This window comes from Oncorhynchus clarkii, chromosome 30 (genome assembly GCF_045791955.1).
Source record: "Oncorhynchus clarkii lewisi isolate Uvic-CL-2024 chromosome 30, UVic_Ocla_1.0, whole genome shotgun sequence".
NCBI classification, from domain to species: Eukaryota; Metazoa; Chordata; class Actinopteri; order Salmoniformes; family Salmonidae; genus Oncorhynchus; species Oncorhynchus clarkii.
The window spans coordinates 9,524,122-9,546,779 of NC_092176.1; the positions used below are offsets into that span (position 1 = coordinate 9,524,122).

General features: G+C 43.1%; 1 protein-coding gene across 1 annotated transcript in view; it reads left to right on the forward strand.

Moving 5' to 3' along the window:
* Positions 1-22,658, forward strand: part of LOC139389718 (cell surface hyaluronidase-like) — a 78,082-nt gene that overhangs the window by 47,692 nt on the left and 7,732 nt on the right. Inside the window, exons 16-17 of the mRNA XM_071136625.1 lie at positions 4,856-5,033; positions 16,861-17,076. Of these exons, the coding sequence (XP_070992726.1) occupies positions 4,856-5,033; positions 16,861-17,076 (394 nt within the window). The remainder of the gene's footprint in view (positions 1-4,855; positions 5,034-16,860; positions 17,077-22,658) is intronic.

Here is a 22,658-nt window from a genome sequence, read left to right on the forward strand (position 1 = left end):
GGTCTGGACTTTGACTTGGCCATTCTAACACCTGGATATGTTTATTTTTGAACCATTCCATTGTAGATTTTGCTTTATGTTTTGGATCATTGTCTTGTTGGAAGACAAATCTCCGTCCCAGTCTCAGGTCTTTTGCAGACTCCATCAGGTTCTTCCAGAATGGTCCTGTATTTGGCTCCATCCATCTTCCCATCAATTTTAATCATCTTCCCTGTCCCTGCTGAAGAAAAGCAGGCCCAAACCATGATACTGCCACCACCATGTTTGACAGTGGGGATGGTGTGTTCAGCTGTGTTACTTTTACGCCAAACATAACGTTTTGCATTGTTGCCAAAAAGTTCAATTTTGGTTTCATCTGACCAGAGCACCTTCTTCCACATGTTTGGTGTGTCTCCCAGGTGGCTTGTGGCAAACTTTAAACAACACTTTTTATGGATATCTTTAAGAAATGGCTTTCTTCTTGCCACTCTTCCATAAAGGCCAGATTTGTGCAATATACATTGTTGTCCTATGGACAGAGTCTCCCACCTCAGCTGTAGATCTCTGCAGTTCATCCAGAGTGATCATGGGCCTCTTGGCTGCATCTCTGATCAGTCTTCTCCTTGTATGAGCTGAAAGTTTAGAGGGACGGCTAGGTCTTGGTAGATTTGCAGTGGTCTGATACTCCTTCCATTTCAATATTATCGCTTGCACAGTGCTCCTTGGGATGTTTAAAGCTTGGGAAATCTTTTTGTATCCAAATCCGGCTTTAAACTTCTTCAAATCAAAAACTGAAAAATTGGGCGTGCAAAATTATTCAGCCCCTTTACTTTCAGTGCAGCAAACTCTCTCCAGAAGTTCAGTGAGGATCTCTGAATGATCCAATGTTGACCTAAATGACTAATGATGATAAATACAATCCACCTGTGTGTAATCAAGTCTCCGTATAAATGCACCTGCACTGTGATAGTCTCAGAGGTCTGTTAAAAGCACAGAGAGCATCATGAAGAGCAAGGAACACACCAGCCAGGTCCGAGATACTGTTTTGAAGAAGTTTAAAGCCGGATTTGGATACAAAAAGATTTCCCAAGCTTTAAACATCCCAAGGAGCACTGTGCAAGCGATAATATTGAAATGGAAGGAGTATCAGACCACTGCAAATCTACCAAGACCTGGCCGTCCCTCTAAACTTTCAGCTCATACAAGGAGAAGACTGATCAGAGATGCAGCCAAGAGGCCCATGATCACCCTGGATGAACTGCAGAGATCTACAGCTGAGGTGGGAGACTCTGTCCATAGGACAACAATGTATATTGCACAAATCTGGCCTTTATGGAAGAGTGGCAAGAAGAAAGCCATTTCTTAAAGATATCCATAAAAAGTGTCGTTTAAAGTTTGCCACAAGCCACCTGGGAGACACACCAAACATGTGGAAGAAGGTGCTCTGGTCAGATGAAACCAAAATTGAACTTTTTGGCAACAATGCAAAACGTTATGTTTGGCGTAAAAGCAACACAGCTGAACACACCATCCCCACTGTCAAACATGGTGGTGGCAGTATCATGGTTTGGGCCTGCTTTTCTTCAGCAGGGACAGGGAAGATGATTAAAATTGATGGGAAGATGGATGGAGCCAAATACAGGACCATTCTGGAAGAACCTGATGGAGTCTGCAAAAGACCTGAGACTGGGACGGAGATTTGTCTTCCAACAAGACAATGATCCAAAACATAAAGCAAAATCTACAATGGAATGGTTCAAAAATAAACATATCCAGGTGTTAGAATGGCCAAGTCAAAGTCCAGACCTGAATCCAATCGAGAATCTGTGGAAAGAACTGAAAACTGCTGTTCACAAATGCTCTAAATCCAACCTCACTGAGCTCGAGATGTTTTGCAAGGAGGAATGGGAAAAAAATTCAGTCTCTCGATGTGCAAAACTGATAGAGACATACCCCAAGCGACTTACAGCTGTAATCGCAGCAAAAGGTGGCGCTACAAAGTATTAACTTAAGGGGGCTGAATAATTTTGCACGCCCAATTTTTCAGTTTTTGATTTGTTAAAAAAGTTTGAAATATCCAATAAATGTCGTTCCACTTCATGATTGTGTCCCACTTGTTGTTGATTCTTCACCAAAAAATACAGTTTTATATCTTTATGTTTGAAGCCTGAAATGTGGCAAAAGGTCGCAAAGTTCAAGGGGGCCGAATACTTTCGCAAGGCACTGTATGTATTCACACCCCTGAGTCAATACTTTGTAGAAGCACATTTGGCAGCGATTACAGCTGTGAGTCTTTCCACACCTGGATTGTGCAACATTTACCCTTTTATTTTTTTTAAACTTGTTTTAATTTTTTTTTAAATTCTTCAAGCTCTGTCAAATTGGTTGTTGATCATAGCTGGACAACCATTTGCAGGTCTTGCCATAGATTTTCAATAAGATTTGTCGAAACTGTAACTCGGCCACTCATGAACATTCACTGTCTTCTTGGTAAGGAACTCCAGTGTAGATTTGGCTTTGTGTTTTAAGTTATTTTCCTGTTGAAAGGTGAAGTTATCTTCCAGTGTCTGGCGGAAAGCAAACAACCAGCTCCATTCTGTTTATTTTTATCTTGAAAAACTCCCCAGTCCTTAACCATTACAAGCATACCCATAACATGATGCAGCCACCACTCTGCTTGGAAATATGGAGAGTGATAATGTATTGGATTTGCCCCAAACATTTGTATTCAGGCCAATAAGTGAATTGCTTTGCCACATGTTTGTGCATTATTACTTTAGTGCCTTGTTGCAAACAGGATGCATATTTTAGATTAGGCTTGCCATAACAAAGGGGTTGAATACTTATTGATTGAAGACATTTCAGATTTTCATTTGTAGTTCATTTGTACAAGTAAAAAAAAAAAAAACATAATTCCACTGTGACATTGGAGGGTTTTATGTGTAGGCCAAGTGACAAAATCAAAATTTAATACATTTTAAAATCACACTGTAACACAACAAATTGTGGGAAAAGTCAAGGGGTGTGAATACTTTCTGAAGGCACTGTATACCCATTGATTATTGAAGAATATAACTTATAAATGCCTCATGAGCTTAGTTACACTGTCCTACCCCATTAGAACCCAAAATAAAAGCTTGTTTTACTCCAATGTTTGTACACAAAGTAAAATTATATATTTTTAAACACTAGGCTCAAAACATGTTTAAAACTATCATTTGGATGGTCAGTCCTTGCATCCACAGCTCTGTCTATGAATTTGAAAGTTTCCCCATCCCTCAGCTTTTTACCTAAACAAGGGTGGGTGGTTTCTTTGTTATGGTTTCAACTGCCGATTGCCACTTTAAGGTATGCAAAGGGAAAAGGTATTCAAACATTTTGTAGTAAAAAAATCAAACTAGTATTTCTCCAGGTAGTAGGAGAGAGGCGCTTCAGAGAGAGAGGCCGTTTCACCGGCCGAGGGAGAGTCCGCTAATCCAAAAGCGGTATAGTGAGGTTAATCCAAAGTAGATAGTTTCCAGAGGCAATAATCAGAGGTGGCATTGGGCACAGGAGACGAGAGGAAGAGTCAACAATAAGACCGCAATCTGAGGAAGGCTCCAGGCAGATGGCAATGATCACAACAGCACAGTCAGTCAGCTAATGTAGCATGCTAGTACTAAGCTAAGGTTGAAAAAACGTGTAGCCTACTATACAGAAAGCAGGACAAAAAGTTGACCAAACTAATTGGAGGATGAAAAACAAACAGAACAGATGAGTTACTAACCAATTAGAACAGGCAGGAATGATTTTCCACTTTCCTTTTGAGCCAGAGGCAAGCCTGCTGGTGCAGGAGAAGCCAGAGCTGCCTTGACTGGAGCAGCCGAGCAGGATCATGCGGGCCTCCACGTGTGGGGAATCTGATTGGTTGTTTACATCACACTTCCTCGTGATTAGAGGATTGTAGCTCACCAATGCCAACACTTGGTCTGCATGGCTAGTGGCTAACGTTATCCTGTTTGAGCTAGCTAACGCAGAGTATATTCTCCGTATGACGTTGAGAAATAGTGCATTGTGAGTAGTTAAGATATCTGAAGATAAGTTAGTAAATATTTTTTACAAAAATTTAAAAAACAACCATGTTTGTAGTTATAGGCAACCAGATTGTGACTGCAACACATTTACTAAGTCTTTGACCACACTGTGTTGTTACTTTGTGAGTATAAACTCATGCTTCCTGCCCTTTAACCAAACTACAATTTATAAATGAATTATAGAGCATTTATAAAGTGTGCATAAGCACTACGTAAATGCCTTTCAAATTATTTATACTACATGAAGGGTGATAAAAAAAAAAGGTCATCTGGTGCCAAACCTGGCATGTCCCCTTTGCCACCCTTTATATAGCAGGACATTTCAAGAGTTTATTAAGGCTTAGAAGTTGTTGTTCATTTAAAGTGGTCGCTCTGGTCATGCTCGCCTGTGGCCACTACCTCCTCCTCCACGTTCCCAAGACGTGGGAACAGCTAATTGCAGCGTGCTCTAATTTCTCAGATGACGCCCTCGTTTTTGACGGCCCTGTTACCACTCTCTGGGATTAATGGGCCTTTTTAGACACTTCCTGACCACCCTATAACTGCTAGATGTTTGTGTTGTTGTCACCGCTGATGACGTCACAGACAGGATTTTCCCAGAGAGGGACACAACAATGTTCTCACTTTGATCTCCTTTTGTCATCTAGTTAGACAACAAGCTGATAATCCTAGCAATAGGCCTAATGTTTCTCTCCAGTGTTTTCAATAGCTATACATGACGTGTAGGTTGTCAGCTGATTCATTCGGGAAGGTCATTTTGAAGTTCATGTGTGTTGTGTGACTCTCGCGCTTATTTTTCCAAGGACATTCCCGATCCGTGGCTTCCAGATCTACGATGGTCCTGTTCGGCTCACCCAGAGCACTTTCCGAAATTATGTCCCGACGACGGAGCGCTTCGCCAGCGCAGTGGGCTTCAACTTGAAGAACACCTGGCAGCTCACGCCCCGCAACAACCTGTCCAAGCTCAGCTTCCGGCCCACTGTGAGTAGCTAGCACACCACTCCACCTTTCATCCTAGAAGTGGGCACTCATTCACCACCCCTGGTGCATAGAAAAGCATTGGATTGGTGCAAGTAAGGTGGTGCCATATTGTTTATGCCATATTCCTTACACCAGTGAGTCCTTTTAAATACGAGGGGGAGTGTATGAGTGCACACTTTGGGAGAAGGGCCATTGTTCTACCCCTTCTTTCAAATACTCACAGAATAATGATGATATGAAATAGACACTACCAGTCAAAAGTTTGGAGACACCTACTCATTTCTGGGATTTTCTTTATTTTTACTGTTTTCTACGTTGTAGAATAAAAGTGAAGACATCAAACTATGAAATAACACATACGGAATCATGTAGTAACCAAAAACTTGTTAAGCAAATCTAAATTTACTGCTCAAAAAAATAAGGTGAACACTTAAACAACACAATGTAACTCCAAGTCAATCACACTTCTGTGAAATCAAACTGTCCACTTAGGAAGCAACACTGATTGACAATAAATTTCACATGCTGTTGTGCAAATGGAATAGACAACAGGTGGAAATTATAGGCAATTAGCAAGACACCCCCAATAAAGGAGTGGTTCTGCAGGTGGTGACCACAGACCACTTCTCAGTTCCTATGCTTCCTGGCTGATGTTTTGGTCACTTGCCAGAGAACACCAAAATTGGCAAATTCGCCACTGCTCTTCACAGATGAAAGCAGGTTCACGCTGAGCACATGTGACAGACGTGACAGTCTGGAGACGGCGTGGAGAACGTTCTGCTGCCTGCAACATCCTCCAGCATGACCGGTTTGACGGTGGGTCAGTCATGGTGTGGGGTGGCATTTCTTTGGGGGGCCGCACAGCCCTCCATGTGCTCGCCAGAGGTAGCTTGACTGCATTAGGTACCGAGATGAGATCCTCAGACCCCTTGTGAGACCATATGCTGGTGCGGTTGGCCCTGGGTTCCTCCTAATACAAGACAATGCTAGACCTCATGTGGCTGGAGTGTGTCAGCAGTTCCTGCAAGAGGAAGGCATTGATGCTATGGACTGGCCCGCCCGTTCCCCAGACCTGAATCCAATTGAGCACATCTGGGACATCATGTCTCACTCCATCCGCCACGTTGCACCACAGGTCTGGGAGGAGATCCCTCAGGAGCATGCCCAGGCATTGTAGGGAGGTCATACAGGCACGTGGAGGCCACACACACTACTGAGCCTCATTTTGACTTGTTTTAAGGACATTACATCAAAGTTGGATCAGCCTGTAGTGTGGTTTTCCACTTTAGTGTGACTCCAAATCCAGACCTCCATGGGTTGATAAATTTGATTTCCATTGATAATTTTTGTGTGATGTTGTTGTCAGCACATTCAACTATGTAAAGAAAAAAGTATTTAATACGAATATTTCATTTATTCAGATCTAGGATGTGTTATTTAGTGTTCCCTTTTGGGAAATGGATACACTGCTCCCTTTTTTGAGCAGTGTATCCATTTGACATTCTCAAAGTAGCCACCTTTTGCCTTGATGACAGCTTTGCACACTCTTGGCATTCGCTCAACCAACATGAGGTAGTCATCTGGAATGCATTTCAATTAACAGGTGTGCCTTGTTAAAAGTTAATTTATTTCCTTAATGTTTTTGAGCCAATCAGTTGTGTTGTGACATACAGAAGATTTGGTAAAAGACCAAGTCCATATTATGGCAAGAACAGCTCAAATAAGCAAAGAGAAACCACAGTCCATCATTATATTAAGACATGTTTAACACTTTTTTGGTTACTACATGATTCCATGTGTTATTTCATAGTTTTAATGGCTTCACTATTTTTACAGAAACTTTGAAAGTTTCAAGTGCAGTCGCAAAAACCATCAAGCGCTATGATGAAACTGGCTCTCATGAGGACCGCCACAGGAAAGGAAGACCCAGAGTTACCTCTGTTGCAAATGATAAGTTAATTAGAGATAACTGCTCCTCAGATTGGAGTTCAAGTAACAGACACATCTCAACATCAACTGTTGAAAGGAGACTGCGTGAGTCAGACCTTCATGGTCGAATTGCTGCAAAGAAACCATTACTAAAGGACACCAATAATAAGAAGAGACTTGCTTGGACCAAGAAACACAAGCAATGGACATTAGACCAGTGGAAATCTGTTCATTGGTCTGATGAATCCAAATTTGAGATTTTGGGCTCCAACCACCGTGTCTTCGTGAGATGCAGAGTAGGTGAACGGATGATCTTTGCAAGTGTGGTTCCCACCGTGAAGCATGGAGGAGGAGGTTTGATGGTGTGGGGGTGTTTTGCTGGTGACACTGTCAGTGATTTATTTAGAATTCAAGGCACACTTAACCAGCATGGCTACCACAGCATTCTGCAGCGATACGCCATCCCATCTGGTTTGCGCTTAGTGGGACTATCATTTGTTTGTCAACAGGACAATGACCCAAAAACACACCTCCAGGCTGTGTAAGAGCTATTTGACCAAGGAGAGTGATGGAGTGCTGCATCAGATGACCTGGCCTCCACAATCACCTGACATCAACCCAATTGAGATGGTTTGGGATGAGTTGGACCGCAGAGTGAAGGAAAAGCAGACATCAAGTGCCTAGCATACAGTGGTTGCTCCACTAAAAGTTGTGTGATTATGCTGCGTTACTTAGAGGTCATTTGTGGTTTAGTACAGTAGCCTGCGTCACCACTTCATTGCTCCAGACCAGCGCAAGGAGGAGTTAGAGCACTGATTATGCTTTTGGATCCTACTGTGTCTCTAACTGACAATGAATGGGTGACATAAACCTAAATAGAAACGGATAATTGTGCACAACTTCAGTTTTACTTACTAAAACTGCTGTTTCGCTAGCAGTGCAAGCTGTTGCTACAGATGCCGGTTCAATACCTGTGCCGCCCTCGACTGAGAGACCCATGAGATGACTGTACTTTTTTAGTTTCTCTCCCTCTACAAACAGAAATAAATCATTCTAAATAACAAACTGGCTTTCTTTCCGAATTAGTAACAATGTCTCACCATGTTCAAGAATGTCCTTTTTCTTGCTCATATTACGTTATTTGAAAACAAAATCATCATCTCCAAAATATATATTTTTTAAACAAAGTGATTTATTATTATTATTATTATTAATTCAGAATTCTATAAAAGCTTGTTGGATATTCTAACAGATATATTATTAGCCCTGTTATTAGCAGGACAATATATTCAATCTGGACACTGACCCTCCAAAATGGAAGGAAGTAGAGAACGTTGTCCGACGAGCAAGAGCGGCCTTGGCTCCTGGGCCTAATGGAGTACCATACAAGCTCTACAAGAACGCCCCGGATGTTCTACGCTTTCTTTGGAGGCTCATGAGGATAGTGTGGCAGAAGGAAATAATACCAAGAGCATGGCGAAGGGCTGGTGGTGTGCTAATCCCGAAAGAGAAGGATGCGACAGACATCAGTCAATTCCGACCAATCTCCCTTCTCAACGTTGAAGGGAAGATCTTTTTCAGTATAATAGCACAGAGGCTGTCCACTTACCTGTAAAGGAACAAGTACATTGATACATCTGTACAGAAAGCGAGCATTCCTGGTTTCTCTGGTTGCCTGGAACATACTAGTATGATTTGGCACCAGATCCAAACATCTAAGAAGGACAAGAGAGACCTCTATGTCATCTTCCTCGACCTGGCCAATGCCTTTGGCTCAGTTGCCCATGAACTCCTCTGGCCGTCACTATGGCCATGGAAAACATCATCAGGGCATCGAGATGGGTGGTCGGCGGTGAGAGAACTAATGAAGGGCTCCGTCTCCCACCTATCCGAGCATACATGGATGTCATGACTACACTGATCAACACTGCAGCATGCACCAGGCGGCTACTTGCAAAACTGCAGGATAACATCAAGTGGGCCCGGATGAAAATCAAGCCAAGCAAATCTCTAAGCATCTACATAGTCAAGGGACAGCTTAAAGATGTGAGGTTCTGCCTTGGAGATGACCCGATACCAACGGTGTCTGAGCAACCCGTCAAGAGCCTAGGTAGATGGTACAACGAAAGCCTCCGGGATAAAGATTAAGTGCAGCAAGTAAGGCAGGATATCGCCGACGGTCTTCAACAAGACCCTACTGCCTGGGAAGCTCAAGCTTTGGTGCCTACAGTTTGGACTTCTCCCCCGGGTAATGTGGCCACTCACCATCTATGAGGTCCCAATAACAACAGTGGAGAAGATGGAGCGAATCATTACCTCATATGTGAAGAAATGGCTGGGTGTCCCACGATGCCTGAGTAACATCGGCCTCTATGGCAAAGGGGTCCTTGAACTACCTCTTACAAGTCTAACGGAGGAGTACAAGTGCTCTAAAGTAAGACTGCAGATGACATTGAAGGACTCCAAAGACCAGACCATTAGCAAGGTTGCACCTCCCCTACAAACTGGACGGATATGGACATCATCCAAGGCTGTGCAGCAAGCAACATCAGCCCTGAGACACTAAGACATTGTGTGGAATATCCAGCATGGAAGAGGAGGCTTTGGCCTGGCAGCAAGCAAACCAATAAGGCAAAAACATCTGAACACAGGAAGCTGGTGGTCGAGGAGGTGCGCAGACAGGAGGAGACTGCAAGAAGTGCAAAGGCTGTCTCTCTTGCTAAACAAGGGCAATGGACGTGGTGGGAAGGCCTGGAGAGGAGAAAGATCAACTGGAGTGAGCTTTGGTAAATAGAGGCAAGCAACATCAGCTTCATCATAAGAGCTGTTTATGATGTGAAGCACATCACCAAAAAACCTACATCAATAGTATGGTGAGGACCCGACCTGCCCCCTCTGCCCAGCTCCAGCGACTCTTAGGCCGCTACACCTGGAGGCACAATCAGGTCCTCGAGCCTGGCTGCAGCACTTGAGATCAAGAGGAGTGCAACCAATTCATTACCTCCAAAAACAAGCAATCCCGTCAAAACAACAACATTCATCCGGGAGGGACAGAAAAGGCCCAAACATCCTCCTTCGAAGCCAGAAACTGGGCACCTAGCCATGGCCCGGGACTGGAAGATGCTTGTCGATATTGGCCAGCAACTCATTTTTCCACCTGAGATTGCTTCTACCAACCTTAGGCCAGACATGGTACTCTGGTACCCTTCACGAAAGACTGTGTACATCATAGAGCTCACAGTCCCATGGGAAAACTCTGTTGAAGAGGCCTATGAGCGTAAGAAACTGCGTTACACAGAGTTGGCAGCAGATGCAACTCAGCGTGGCTGGAATGCAAAAGTCTGGCCAGTTGAAGTGGGATGCAGAGGATTCGTGGCTTCTTCCACCATCAGGTTGCTGAAAGAACTTGGAATCCATGGACAGGCTCTGCAGCAGACCGTCAAAGCAGTTTCTCAAGCAGCTGAAAGAGGCAGCAGTGGATCTGGATCAAACGGAAGGACCCTTGCTGGGCTATAACTTCATGACCCCCCACCCCCACCTGAGAACCCAATTCAGATCCCTCCAACTTGAGGAGGGCATATGAGGTATGCGGTCAACTGTAGGGCTGGCTCAGGGAAGAGGACGCCCCTGCCTTGCATAGTCCCGTGGGAAATCCTAATTGGGCATGCATACCATATATTGGCACAATGGACAGTTTTTAACATCTCGTCCCGTGTTTTATGATTCTATTGGTCATGGCTCCCGAGTGGCGCACCATGGGATTGCCTTGCAGTTCTCCAGCTGTATCCACTGAAAGCACACAAGGTTTAAGGCACGATGGCAGGGGGCACGGGATGAGCCGCAGAGCCGCGCACAGAAGACCGACCTAGCTGATGTTTATTTAGTTATGGATCCGTAACAAATTACTATGGAAATAAATATCATTGAATTACAGAAATATCCTCTATATGTAATTATTGGCGGAGAGTCACGTCATATTTTTCAATATACTGTAGTCCTACCGTAGGCGACATGAGTCTCAGTAGTGTTGAGTAATGTGCTGTTAAAAGTGGTGTAGGTTTTATTAATTTAAAGAGCTTATTGAAGTTAGAAGCAATAGGATTTGATGCAATAGCCTACAACTATTTTAGCACCATTCCGCGCTGCTCTTAGACAATCATGGGGACTGATCTTGATAAATCAATGAGATTTTTATTTTGACTGAATCGGGGTGTGGAAATGTTTTGCACTTTCTTAGTGTAACCTTTATTTAACTAGACAAGTCAGTTAAGAACAAATTCCTATTTACAAGGACATCCTACTCCTTTCTCCCCGCCGGGGAATTGAACCCCGGAATCCCACACGACACATGGATTCTTTAGCTAAATATCCCAGTACTGTACTCCTGACCGTCACGTTGTACAGCGCCATATTTTCCGTTCCATCCGAACTGAAACCCAGAGTTTTTTTCTTGGAATAGAAACACCATAATATTAATCAAATTAATTAAGCAACATTTCTTAAAATCAGTCCCATATACTATGTTCTTACAAAAAATGTTTTCAAATCTCTAGTACAGCTACTATTGAAGGCTATAGAATGCTTCTCAAAGATGCCATCTGGTGGTCAAACTAGCACTAACTAGCATTAATGCTACCAGTGGTTCACACTTATTACACTTAAATAACGTGCCATAGAATTCTGCTGCAACATGCAAGCTGCACCGCAGTATGTTGCAACTTTTAAGGGACGAACCACTGTATGTGGGAACTCCTTCAAGACTATTGGAAAAGCATTCCTCATGAAGCTGGTTAAGAGAATGCCAAGATTGTGCAAATCTGTCATCAAGGCAAAGCGTGGCTACTTTGAAGATTCGAAAATATGAAATAAATGTTTGTTTAACAATTTTTTGCTTACTACATGATTCCATATGTGTTATTTCATAGTTTTGATGTCTTCACTATTATTCTAAAATGTAGAAAATAGCTAAAATAAATAAAAACCCTTGAATGAGTAGGAGTGTCCAAACCTTTAACTGGTATGTCTGACAAAGGTCACCGACTGAATTTTTTTTTTTTAGCTTTTTCATAATTCCCCTCTGAGGCTCCTGAATATTTAGTGGAACTTGTGCTTTCACTGACAGCTTTGTTTTTAGAGTGCAGGGATCAGACACTGTTTTCCTGCACATGCTCTCCTTCCGTCTGTTTCTTTCTTTTTTTCCCTGTTGGTTTGGTCCCATCTGTTGGTAGAATCCCCTTTGCCCTGGAACACAGCAGAGCTCAGAGTTATGGGGTTGGCACTTACAGACAGACACAGCGAGACACTGTCTGAAAGAGAGGGAGAGAAACACTGACTAAAAGAGAGAAAGAAACACTGTGACTAAAAGAGAGAGATACTGACTGAAAGAGACTGTGAATGTGTGTGTGAGAGAGAGACTGACTGTGAGAGAGAGACTGACTGTGAGAGAGAGACTGACTGTGAGAGAGAGACTGACTGTGAGAGAGAGACTGACTGTGAGAGAGAGACTGACTGTGAGAGAGAGACTGACTGTGAGAGAGAGACTGACTGTGAGAGAGAGACTGACTGTGTGAGAGCGACTGCGAGAGAGACAGAGAGGCAAAAGAAGCACAACTGAAATTGATTTTTAAAAATACAAAAATACCACAGATGACAACTGGTTTGATGCAAATTGTGAAATTATAAGGAAAACACTTAGAACACTATCCAACCAAAAGCACAGAGACCCAAATAATGGTGAATTACACCTTCATTTATTGTGAGACTTTAAAACTCATAAAAGTACACTCAGAACCAAAAAAGCAAAGTACAACAGCAAGCAGCTGACACTATTTGAGGAGTCCATAAACACAAACAACTTCTGGCAAAATTGGAAAGAATGAAAGAAAAATCAAAACAAGAGGAATTAGCGATACAAAATGGTGACATATGGTCAAACACTCTACAACACCGTTCAAATTGACACAAACGCAGAACGCCAAATTCATGAGAAGTTGAATGGATTAGAAAAAACTTTAAAGGACAATCAAAATCCATTGGACTCCCCAATTTCTGACCAGGAGCTCTATAAGAAACTTCAGGCCCTCAAATTTAAAAAAGCATGCTGACCTGATGGGATCCTAAATGAGATGCTCAAACTCACTAATGCAAAATTTCAATTGGCTATATTAAAATGTTATCCTGAGTTTAGGTTATTTCCCTGACATGTGGAATCAAGGACTCATAACCCCAATCTTTAAGAACGGAGACAAATTTGACCCTAACAATTACAGAGGCATTTGTGTAAACAATAACCTGGGGAAAATTTTCTGTAGTATTATAAATGTAAGACTTCTAAACTTCCTTAATAAGCACACTGGCTTGAGTGAAAGCCAAATTGGATTTATACCAAAATATCGCACGACTGATCATATTTACGCCCTACACACCCTGATAGATAAACATGTCCACCAAAATAATATGGGGCAGCAGCGTAGCCTAGTGGTTAGAGCGTTGGACTAGTAACCGAAAGGTTGCAAGTTCGAATCCCCAAGCTGACATCTGTCGTTCTGCCTAGGCCGTCATTGAAAATAATATTTGTTCTGAACTGACTTGCCTAGTTAAATTGAATACCAAAATAGACGCTTGCTTTATCAACTTCCAAAAGGCATTTGATTCTATTTGGCATACAGGACTGTAGGGGGTAAGACATATGACATTATTAAATCAATGTATACTGGCAATACGTGCAGGGGCGGGACCTTTGTCATGGTTGTAATCTGAGCCCTGCACTCTTCAATATTTACATCAATGAATTGGCCACTATTCTAGAAAAATCCTCAGCCCCTGGTGTTATTCTCCACAATTCAGAGGTTAAATTCCTGTTGCTGACAGGTGGACACTGGAATGGTAGATTTGCAGTGGAAGAATGTGCAAATGACCTATGCCTGCTGTCACCCACAGCACATGGCCCTACAGCAGAGCCTGGACCTGAGCAGTACTGCCCAACCCTGGCAGTAAACCCCAAAAATACTATAATGATTTTCCAGAGAAGATCCAGATCTCAGGGAATTAGACCAAAGTCCTCAATTGATACAAAATATATAGAGTACTGCACACACTACAATTACTTAAGTTTAAAAATAAGCTCAACTGGACACCTTAATGATGCAGTGAATGAACTGAGGGAGAAAGCACGCAGGGCATTCTACACCATTAAAAACCCAATTCAAATTGAAATACCTATTCAAATGTGGCTAAAACTATTTGAATGTGTCATTGTACTTTATGCCACTGAAATGTCCCATTTCACCAAATGGGACAAACACCCCATTGAAACCCTGCATTCTGTAAGATTCTCCTACATGTCCAGAGGAAAACTATATTTATTTATTTTGCTCCTTTGCATCCCATTATTTTTATCTCTACTTTGCACATTATTCCACTGCAAATCTACCATTCCAGTGTTTTACTTGCTATATTGTATTTACTTCGCCACCATGGCCTTTTTTTGCCTTTACCTCCCTTATCTCACCTCACTTGCTCACATTGTATATAGACTTACTTTTCTACTGTATTATTGACTGTTTGTTTTACTCCATGTGTAACTCTGTGTTGTTGTATGTGTCGAACTGCTTTGCTTTATCTTGGCCAGGTCGCAATTGTAAATGAGAACTTGTTCTCAACTTGCCTACCTGGTTAAATAAAGGTAAAATAAAAATACAATACAAATATCATTACCAAGCCCTGCAATGCTAAGAGCTGAGCAAAAAAAAAAGAGTCCCCTCATCCAGCTGGTCCTGGGGCTAAGTTCACAAACCTGTTCTGATAACACACTGAAGTCTCAGGACCAGAACATTCAAGCAATCAGAATAAAACAAATTTCTACAGTCAAAACAGAACTATATTGCTTATTGGGAAACAAGCACAAAGCAAAATGAAGTGCTATCTGGCCCTAAATCGTCAGTACACAGTGGCTAACTATTTGACCATGGTTACTAATCAAAACCTCAGATAAACCTTGACAAAGTACAGGCTCAGTGAGCACAGCCTTGCCATCGAGAAGGGTAGACACAGGAAAACCTGGCTCCCTGTAGAGGAAAGGCTGTGCAACCGCTGCACCACAGCAGAACCTGAGACAGAGCTGCATTTCCTGACAAAATGTCAAAAATATAAAACAATTAGTGTCTTTTCCCCAAATTTGAAACGCTTATTCATTATGTACATTGTTACGTCATGCCAATAAAGGAAATTGAAATGAATGACTGTGTGTGAGAGACTGACTGACTGTGTGTGAGAGACTGACTGACTGTGAGAGAGAGACTGACTGACTGACTGTGTGTGTGTGAGCGAGAGACTGACTGACTGTGTGTGAGCGAGACTGACTGACTGTGTGAGCGAGACTGACTGACTGTGTGAGCGAGACTGACTGACTGTGAGAGAGAGACTGACTGACTGACTGACTGACTGACTGACTGACTGACTGACTGTGTGTGAGAGAGACTGACTGACTGTGTGAGAGAGAGACTGACTGAATGTGTGTGTGTGTGAGAGAGAGAGACTGACTGACTGTGAGAGAGAGCGAGAGAGATTGACTGACTGTGTGTGAGAGAGAGAGAGGGAGACTGACTGTGTGAGAGAGAGCGAGAGATTGACTGTGTGAGAGAGACTGACTGTGTGAGAGAGAGACTGAATGACTGACTGTGTGAGAGACTGACTGACTGACTGTGTGAGAGAGAGACTGACTGACTGTGTGTGAGCGAGACTGAATGACTGACTGTGTGAGAGAGAGACTGACTGACTGTGTGAGAGAGAGACTGACTGACTGTGTGAGAGAGAGACTGACTGACTGTGTGAGAGAGAGACTGACTGACTGTGTGAGAGAGAGACTGACTGACTGACTGTGTGAGAGAGAGACTGACTGACTGACTGTGTGTGAGAGAGAGACTGACTGACTGTGTGTGAGAGAGAGACTGACTGACTGTGTGTGTGAGAGAGACTGACTGACTGTGTGTGTGAGAGAGACTGACTGACTGACTGTGTGAGAGAGAGACTGACTGTGTGTGAGAGAGAGAGAGACTGACTGACTAACTGTGAGAGAGAGCGAGAGAGACTGACTGACTGTGTGAGAGAGAGAGCGATTGACTGTGTGAGAGAGAGAGAGAGAGAGAGAGAGAGAGAGAGAGACTGACTGACTGTGTGAGAGAGAGAGCGAGAGATTGACTGTGTGAGAGAGAGACTGTGTGTGAGAGAGACTGTGTGTGAGAGAGACTGACTGTGTGAGAGACTGTGTGTGAGAGTGACTGACTGACTGACTGTGTGTGAGAGAGACTGACTGACTGTGTGAGTGAGAGACTGACTGACTGACTGTGAGAGAGAGCGAGAGAGATTGACTGACTGTGTGAGAGACAGAGAGAGAGACTGTGTGTGTGAGAGAGACTGACTGTGTGTGAGAGAGAGACTGTGTGTGAGAGAGCGACTGACTAACTGTGTGTGTGAGAGAGTGACTGACTGACTGTGTGTGTGTGTGAGAGAGAGACTGACTAACTGTGTGTATGAGAAACTGACTGACTGATTGTGTGTGTGTGTGAGAGAGCGACTGTGTTGGAGTGCCCTCTAGTGTCAGGCTTGACTCAACTCGAAACATCCATTTTCAAAATGTCTTTCAAGGACTTCTGTTGAACGCTTTTCTCTGACACCTGGGTTGTTTTCACTAGGAACGTTTTGCTACGATGTGCATTAATGAATACGACTCTAACATACATTCAGCTCAACTCTCAAATACTGTCGACCTCCAAGATCAGAGTTAGGAAACCTACACACAAAGTTGTGCATCAATCACTTTCTAGGCCATACATATCATCGTTGTAAGTCGCTGGTTGTGTTGTAGTGTGTGTATATCTTAACCTATTGTCTGTGACAGGTGGGTCTGAGAGTGTTCTTCGGGCATCCGGGCCAGTGGTTCGAGGAGAATGATCTGGACGGGGATAAGAACTCCATCTTCCATGACGTGGACGGCTCTGTGACGGGCTACAGGGACGTGTATGTGGGCAGAGCAGACAACTACCTGATCCGTCACCCCGACTGTGTCAACATCACCCAGTGGAACGGGTTGGTCTGCAGTGGCACCTACTCTCAGGTATGGGGGGGGACATTTGCCATAATGCCTATCACCAGTGACTTTATTCACTGCTTAGGTAACAGTTTCCTGTATCAGAAGGTCGGCTGGACCTCACTAAAGCCCCGTAGATCACTCCAATACTCCCTTCTTGTTTATTAAGCTCTGCTCCACAAGCTTCCAACATATCCCACTTCCCTGTTGAAATATGAGATACCAAACCCGTTCGTAGGGTTGGCTAACTCTTGGTGTATGATTGGGAGGCATTTTTATATCGTCATACCGTCCTTCTCTCAATCCGGCACATACGGTATTATTGATTTAGTCCATAAGGGGGGCGCCGAAAAATAAAACATGCTTTTACCAGAATGCTAACAAAATTAGCACAAGTAATAGTTAATTTCAATAGAGGCTGCTAGCTAAATATGCTAACGAGTGCAAACGAGAGACGAAAACTTATTTGCAAAGACAGGCAATCCAAATTATGAAGTTAAACATCCAGTTCATTCAAAAAGTATTCAGACCTCTTGACTTTTCCCACATTTTGTTCCGTTACAGCCTTATTCTAAGATGGATGAAATAAATAATCATCCTCATCAATCTACACACAATACCCCATAATGACAATGCGAAAACAGATTTTTATACATTTTTGCAAATGTATTCAAATTAAAAACAGATACCTTATTTACATAAGTATTCAGACCCTATGCTATGAGACTCGAAATTGAGCTCAGGTGCATCCTGTTGCCGTTGATCACCCTTGAGATGTTTCTACAACTTGATTGGAGTCCACCTGTGGTAAATTCAATTGATTGGACATGATTTGGAAAGGCACACACCTGTCTATATAAGGTCCCACAGTTAACAGTGCTTGTCAGAGCAAAAACCAAGCCATGAGATCAAAGGAATTGTCCGTAGAGCTCCGAAACTGGATTGTGTCGATCATAGATCTGGGTAAGGGTAGCAAAAATGTCTGCAGCATTGAAGGTCCCCAAGAACACAGTGGCCTCCATCATTCTTAAATGGAAGAAGTTTGGAACCACCAAGACTCTTCCTAGAGCTGGCCGCCCGGCCAAACTGAGCAATCGTGGAGAAGGGACTTGGTCAGGGAGGTGACCAAGAACCTGATGGTTACTCTGACAGCGCTCCAGAGTTCTTCTGTGGAGATGGGAGAACCTTCCAGAAGGACAACCATCTCTGCAGCAGTCCACCAATCAGGCCTTTAATAATTCCAGACGGAAGCCACTCCTCAGTAAAAGGCACATGACAGCCTACTTGGAGTTTGCCAAAAGGCACCTAAAGGACTCTCAGACCATGAGAAACAAGATTCTCTGGTCTGATGAAACCAAGATTTAACTCTTTAGCCTGAATGCCAAGCATCACGTCTGGAGGAAACCTGGCAGCATCATGCTGTGGGGATGTTTTTCAGCAGCAGGGACTGGCAGACTAGTCAGGATTGAGGGAAAGATGAATGGAGCAAAGTAGAGAGAGATAGTTGAGTAAAACCTGCTCTAGAGCGCTCAGGACCACAGACTGGGGCGAAGGTGAACCTTCCAACAGGACAACAACCCTAAGCACACAGCCAAGACAATGCAGGAGTGGCTTTGGGACAAGTCTCAATTGCCTTATGCGGCCCAGCGAGAGCCTGGACTTGAACCCGATCGAACATCTCTGGAGACCTGTAAATAGCTGTGCAGCGACGCTCCCCATCCAACCTGACAGAGCTTGAGAGGATCTGCAGAGAAGAATGTGAGAAACTCCTCAAATACAGGTGTGCAGAACTTGTAGCGTCATACCCAAGAATACTTGAGGCTGTAATCGCTGCCAAAGGTGCTTCATTAAAGTACCGAGTAAAGGGTCTGAATACTTATGTAAGTGTGATAAAAATTTGAAACAGTTTTTGCTTTGTCATTGTGGGGTATTGATGCGGGGAAAAGCTAATGTAATCCATTTTAGAATAAGGCTGTAACGCACATATGTCAGAGTCAAGGCCCGCGGGCCACATCCGGCCCGCAAGAAGGTTTTTTACGGCCCCTGGGATGATCTTGATTTATTATTAGAACCGGCCCGCAGCAAGCCGGCAGCCCGCAGATCTTTTACACGCACCAATACTACATTTCCCACAATGCAAAGGTGACGCACCGAGCAGTAGGCTGCTTCATTTCAATATTTATTGGCACAGCAGTCGTCAGCATCACAGTAAAATTAACTTTCAGATACCCATCAAAAATGGCAAAACGGAAGGTGGATACTGAGAACCGGGGGTTTCAAACAAGGTGGGAGTCGGAGTATATGTTCACGAAGGTAGCTGGAAAACCTGTGTGTCTTCTGTGTGGAGAAAGTGTGGCGGTACTGAAAGAGTATAATCTGAGACGACATTATGAAACGAAACACGCGGACAAAAACAAGAATATGGACATGGAACAAAGGCTACAAAAGGCAGAGGAATTAAAACGAGGCCTCAAATCTCGACAGGCTCTGTTCAAAAAAGCCAAATCACAAGGCCAGGCTGCTGTCAAGGCCAGTTTTATTTTGGCAGAAGAGATCGCTAAATCAGCCCGGCCATTTACGGAGGGGGATTTCATCAAAAACTGCATGATTAAAGTTTGTGACGAAGTTTGCCCAGAAAAAAGGCAACTCTTTTTAAATGTGAGTCTGAGCAGAAACACCATTGCCGAGAGAGTAGACCAGTTGTCCATCAATCTAAAAGAGCAGCTTGTGAAAAAGGGAAAAGATTTTATTGCATATTCCTTGGCTGTGGATGAGAGCACCGACATTTCTGACATTGCCCAGTTGTCAATTTTCATCCGCGGAGTGGACTCCAACCTAAGCGTGACAGAGGAGTTTTTGGCTTTACGTCCTATGCATGGCACAACTACGGGGCATGATTTGTATGAAGAGGTGTCAAGATGTGTAAATGAGATGGAGCTGCCTTGGGAAAAACTCGTGGGTTTGACAACCGACGGAGCACCTGCGATGTGTGGACACAGGAGCGGACTGGTGGCGAAGATACGGGAAAAGATGCAAGAGGAAAACGCGACAGGTGAGCTGACAGCTTATCATTGTATCATACACCAGGAAGCGTTGTGCGGTAAAGCCTTGAAAATGGAGCATGTAATGAGCATCATCACGCGCACAGTTAACTTTATCAGAGCCAAAGGTTTGAATCACCGCCAGTTCAAGGCATTTCTGACGGAGTTAGAAACGGAGCATGGTGATTTGCCTTATCACACAGAGGTGCGATGGCTAAGCCAGGGAAAGGTGCTTCAAAGATGTTTCGAGCTTCGTGAGGAGATTTGTCTGTTCTTGGACAGCAAAGGGAAAGACACAACACAACTCCGAGACGAAATGTTTCTGTGTGAAATGGCTTTTCTGTGTGACATTACGAGTCATCTGAATGCAATAAACTTGCAGCTGCAGGGTCGGGATCGTGTCATCTCTGATATGTACAGTACAGTGAAGGCATTTAAAACCAAACTGACTCTGTGGGAGACGCAGATGCGGAAAGAAAATTTGAGCCACTTTCCCAGCTGCCAGACCATGAAAGAGAAGCTCTCTACCAGTGCGTTCCCGAGCACACAGTTGGCTGATAAAATAGGTATGCTTGCCGCTGACTTTCGACGCCGATTTGCTGACTTTGAAGCACAAAAAAGCAGGTTGGAACTGCTCGGTAACCCATTTGCTGTTGACGTGGAAAGCTCACCACCAAACCTCCAAATGGAGTTGATTGACCTCCAATGCAATGATGCACTGAGGGCAAAATATGCGGCAGTGGGTGCTGCGGAGTTCGCCCGTTTCCTCCCCGGCACAATGCCCCAGCTGCGCATCCAGGCTGCTCAAACGTTGTCTATGTTTGGCAGCACATACCTGTGTGAACAACTGTTTTCTTTGATGAACCTGAACAAAACATCACACAGAAGTCGACTTACTGCTGAACACCTCCACTCAATTCTGAGGATTTCTTCAGCTCAGAGCCTTACCCCGAACATTGATGAACTTGTGGAAAAGATGGGACACCACCAAGTATCACCCTCAACCTCAAACAAGTGAACATTACTGTGCAATCACATATTTAGAGTTTTTACTCAGTTCAAGTTTAAAAGTTAAAATTTAATATTTGTTTTCACTGCATGTTACTTCTCCTTAAACAAAGTGTTGTTTTTGATTAATAGATTTTTGCACTTTATTTTTTTGTATTTCAATCCAATTATATTTTAAAAATATTTCAGTTGAGTGGATGATAGAAAATTGCTATTATTGTTTTTTCTTTGAAGTAAATTTAGCCCACTTTTGCTAAAATAGAAAATATAGTCTACTGATGGTGCCTTGAATACCGGTTTCTTTCATTTAATGTTCATGTTATGGGGATATTTATATAAAGGAAATTTGTCTTTTGTGTCTGTTGAAAATTAAAGATTACTGACAGAGCCATAAGAAAATATTGCTTTATTTATCTGATCATATTGTAATATATTTGTTAGGTTTTCAGTAGGTTCAATTAGGTTCACTAGACTATATGCGTCATTTAAAAATTTTTCAATGAACATTCGAACAGTCCGGCCCTCGTCTTGTAGCTGATTTTTTTATTTGGCCCTCCGTCCATTTGACTTTGACACCCCTGCTGTAACGTAACAAAATCTGGAAAAAGTCAAAGGGTCTGAATACTTTCCAAATGCACTGTGTAGAGGTAGGAGCTACCGAATGTTTTTTGTTGTCGAGTTTGGACATTTACAAGTGAATGTGAATGAGAGAGATTTTGCAAATCAACAAAGTTTTGACGCATGCTTGTCTAAAGGAAAGTCAGTACATTCTGTGTATGTGTGGAGTGCGGAGTCGCAAAGGCAACGGGCCTGCCTGCTCTGCTCGGAGAAGATGGCCAAGAACGTACAGGAGAACAAACAAATTCAGCCATCAGCAAGTTACGTTTAATGGTCGCCTTAATGTAGAATTAAAAGATAAAATGCATAAGAAATATCTTGCTGTCTTTTTGTAAACACAGATGTAAAATTATTCATATTGTAATTTCTGCTCGGCATCAGACTAATTTCGTGCTTCAGTTGCACTTCTCCACAATTCACCAACAAGCGTTCTATCAGCAGGCAGCGCTCAGACTCATGTGTAGCCTACTTTCTCCTGTACTTTTCTCTGTGTAGCTACTTTTCTCCTGTACTTTTCTCTGTGTAGCCTACTTTCTCCTGTACTTTTCTCTGTGTAGCTACTTTTCTCCTGTACTTTTCTCTGTGTAGCTACTTTCTCCTGTACTTTTCTCTGTGTAGCTACTTTCCCCTGTACTTTTCTCTGTGTAGCTACTTTTCTCCTGTACTTTTCTCTGTGTTGCTACTTTTCTCCTGTACTTTTCTCTGTGTTGCTACTTTTCTGTGTTGCTACTTTTCTCCTGTACTTTTCTCGGTGTAGCTACTTTTCTCCTGTACTTTTCTCTGTGTTGCTACTTTTCTCCTGTACTTTTCTGTGTTGCTACTTTTCTCCTGTACTTTTCTCTGTGTTGCTACTTTTCTCCTGTACTTTTCTCTGTGTTGCTACTTTTCTCCTGTACTTTTCTCTGTGTTGCTACTTCCCTCCTGTACTTTTCTCTGTGTTGA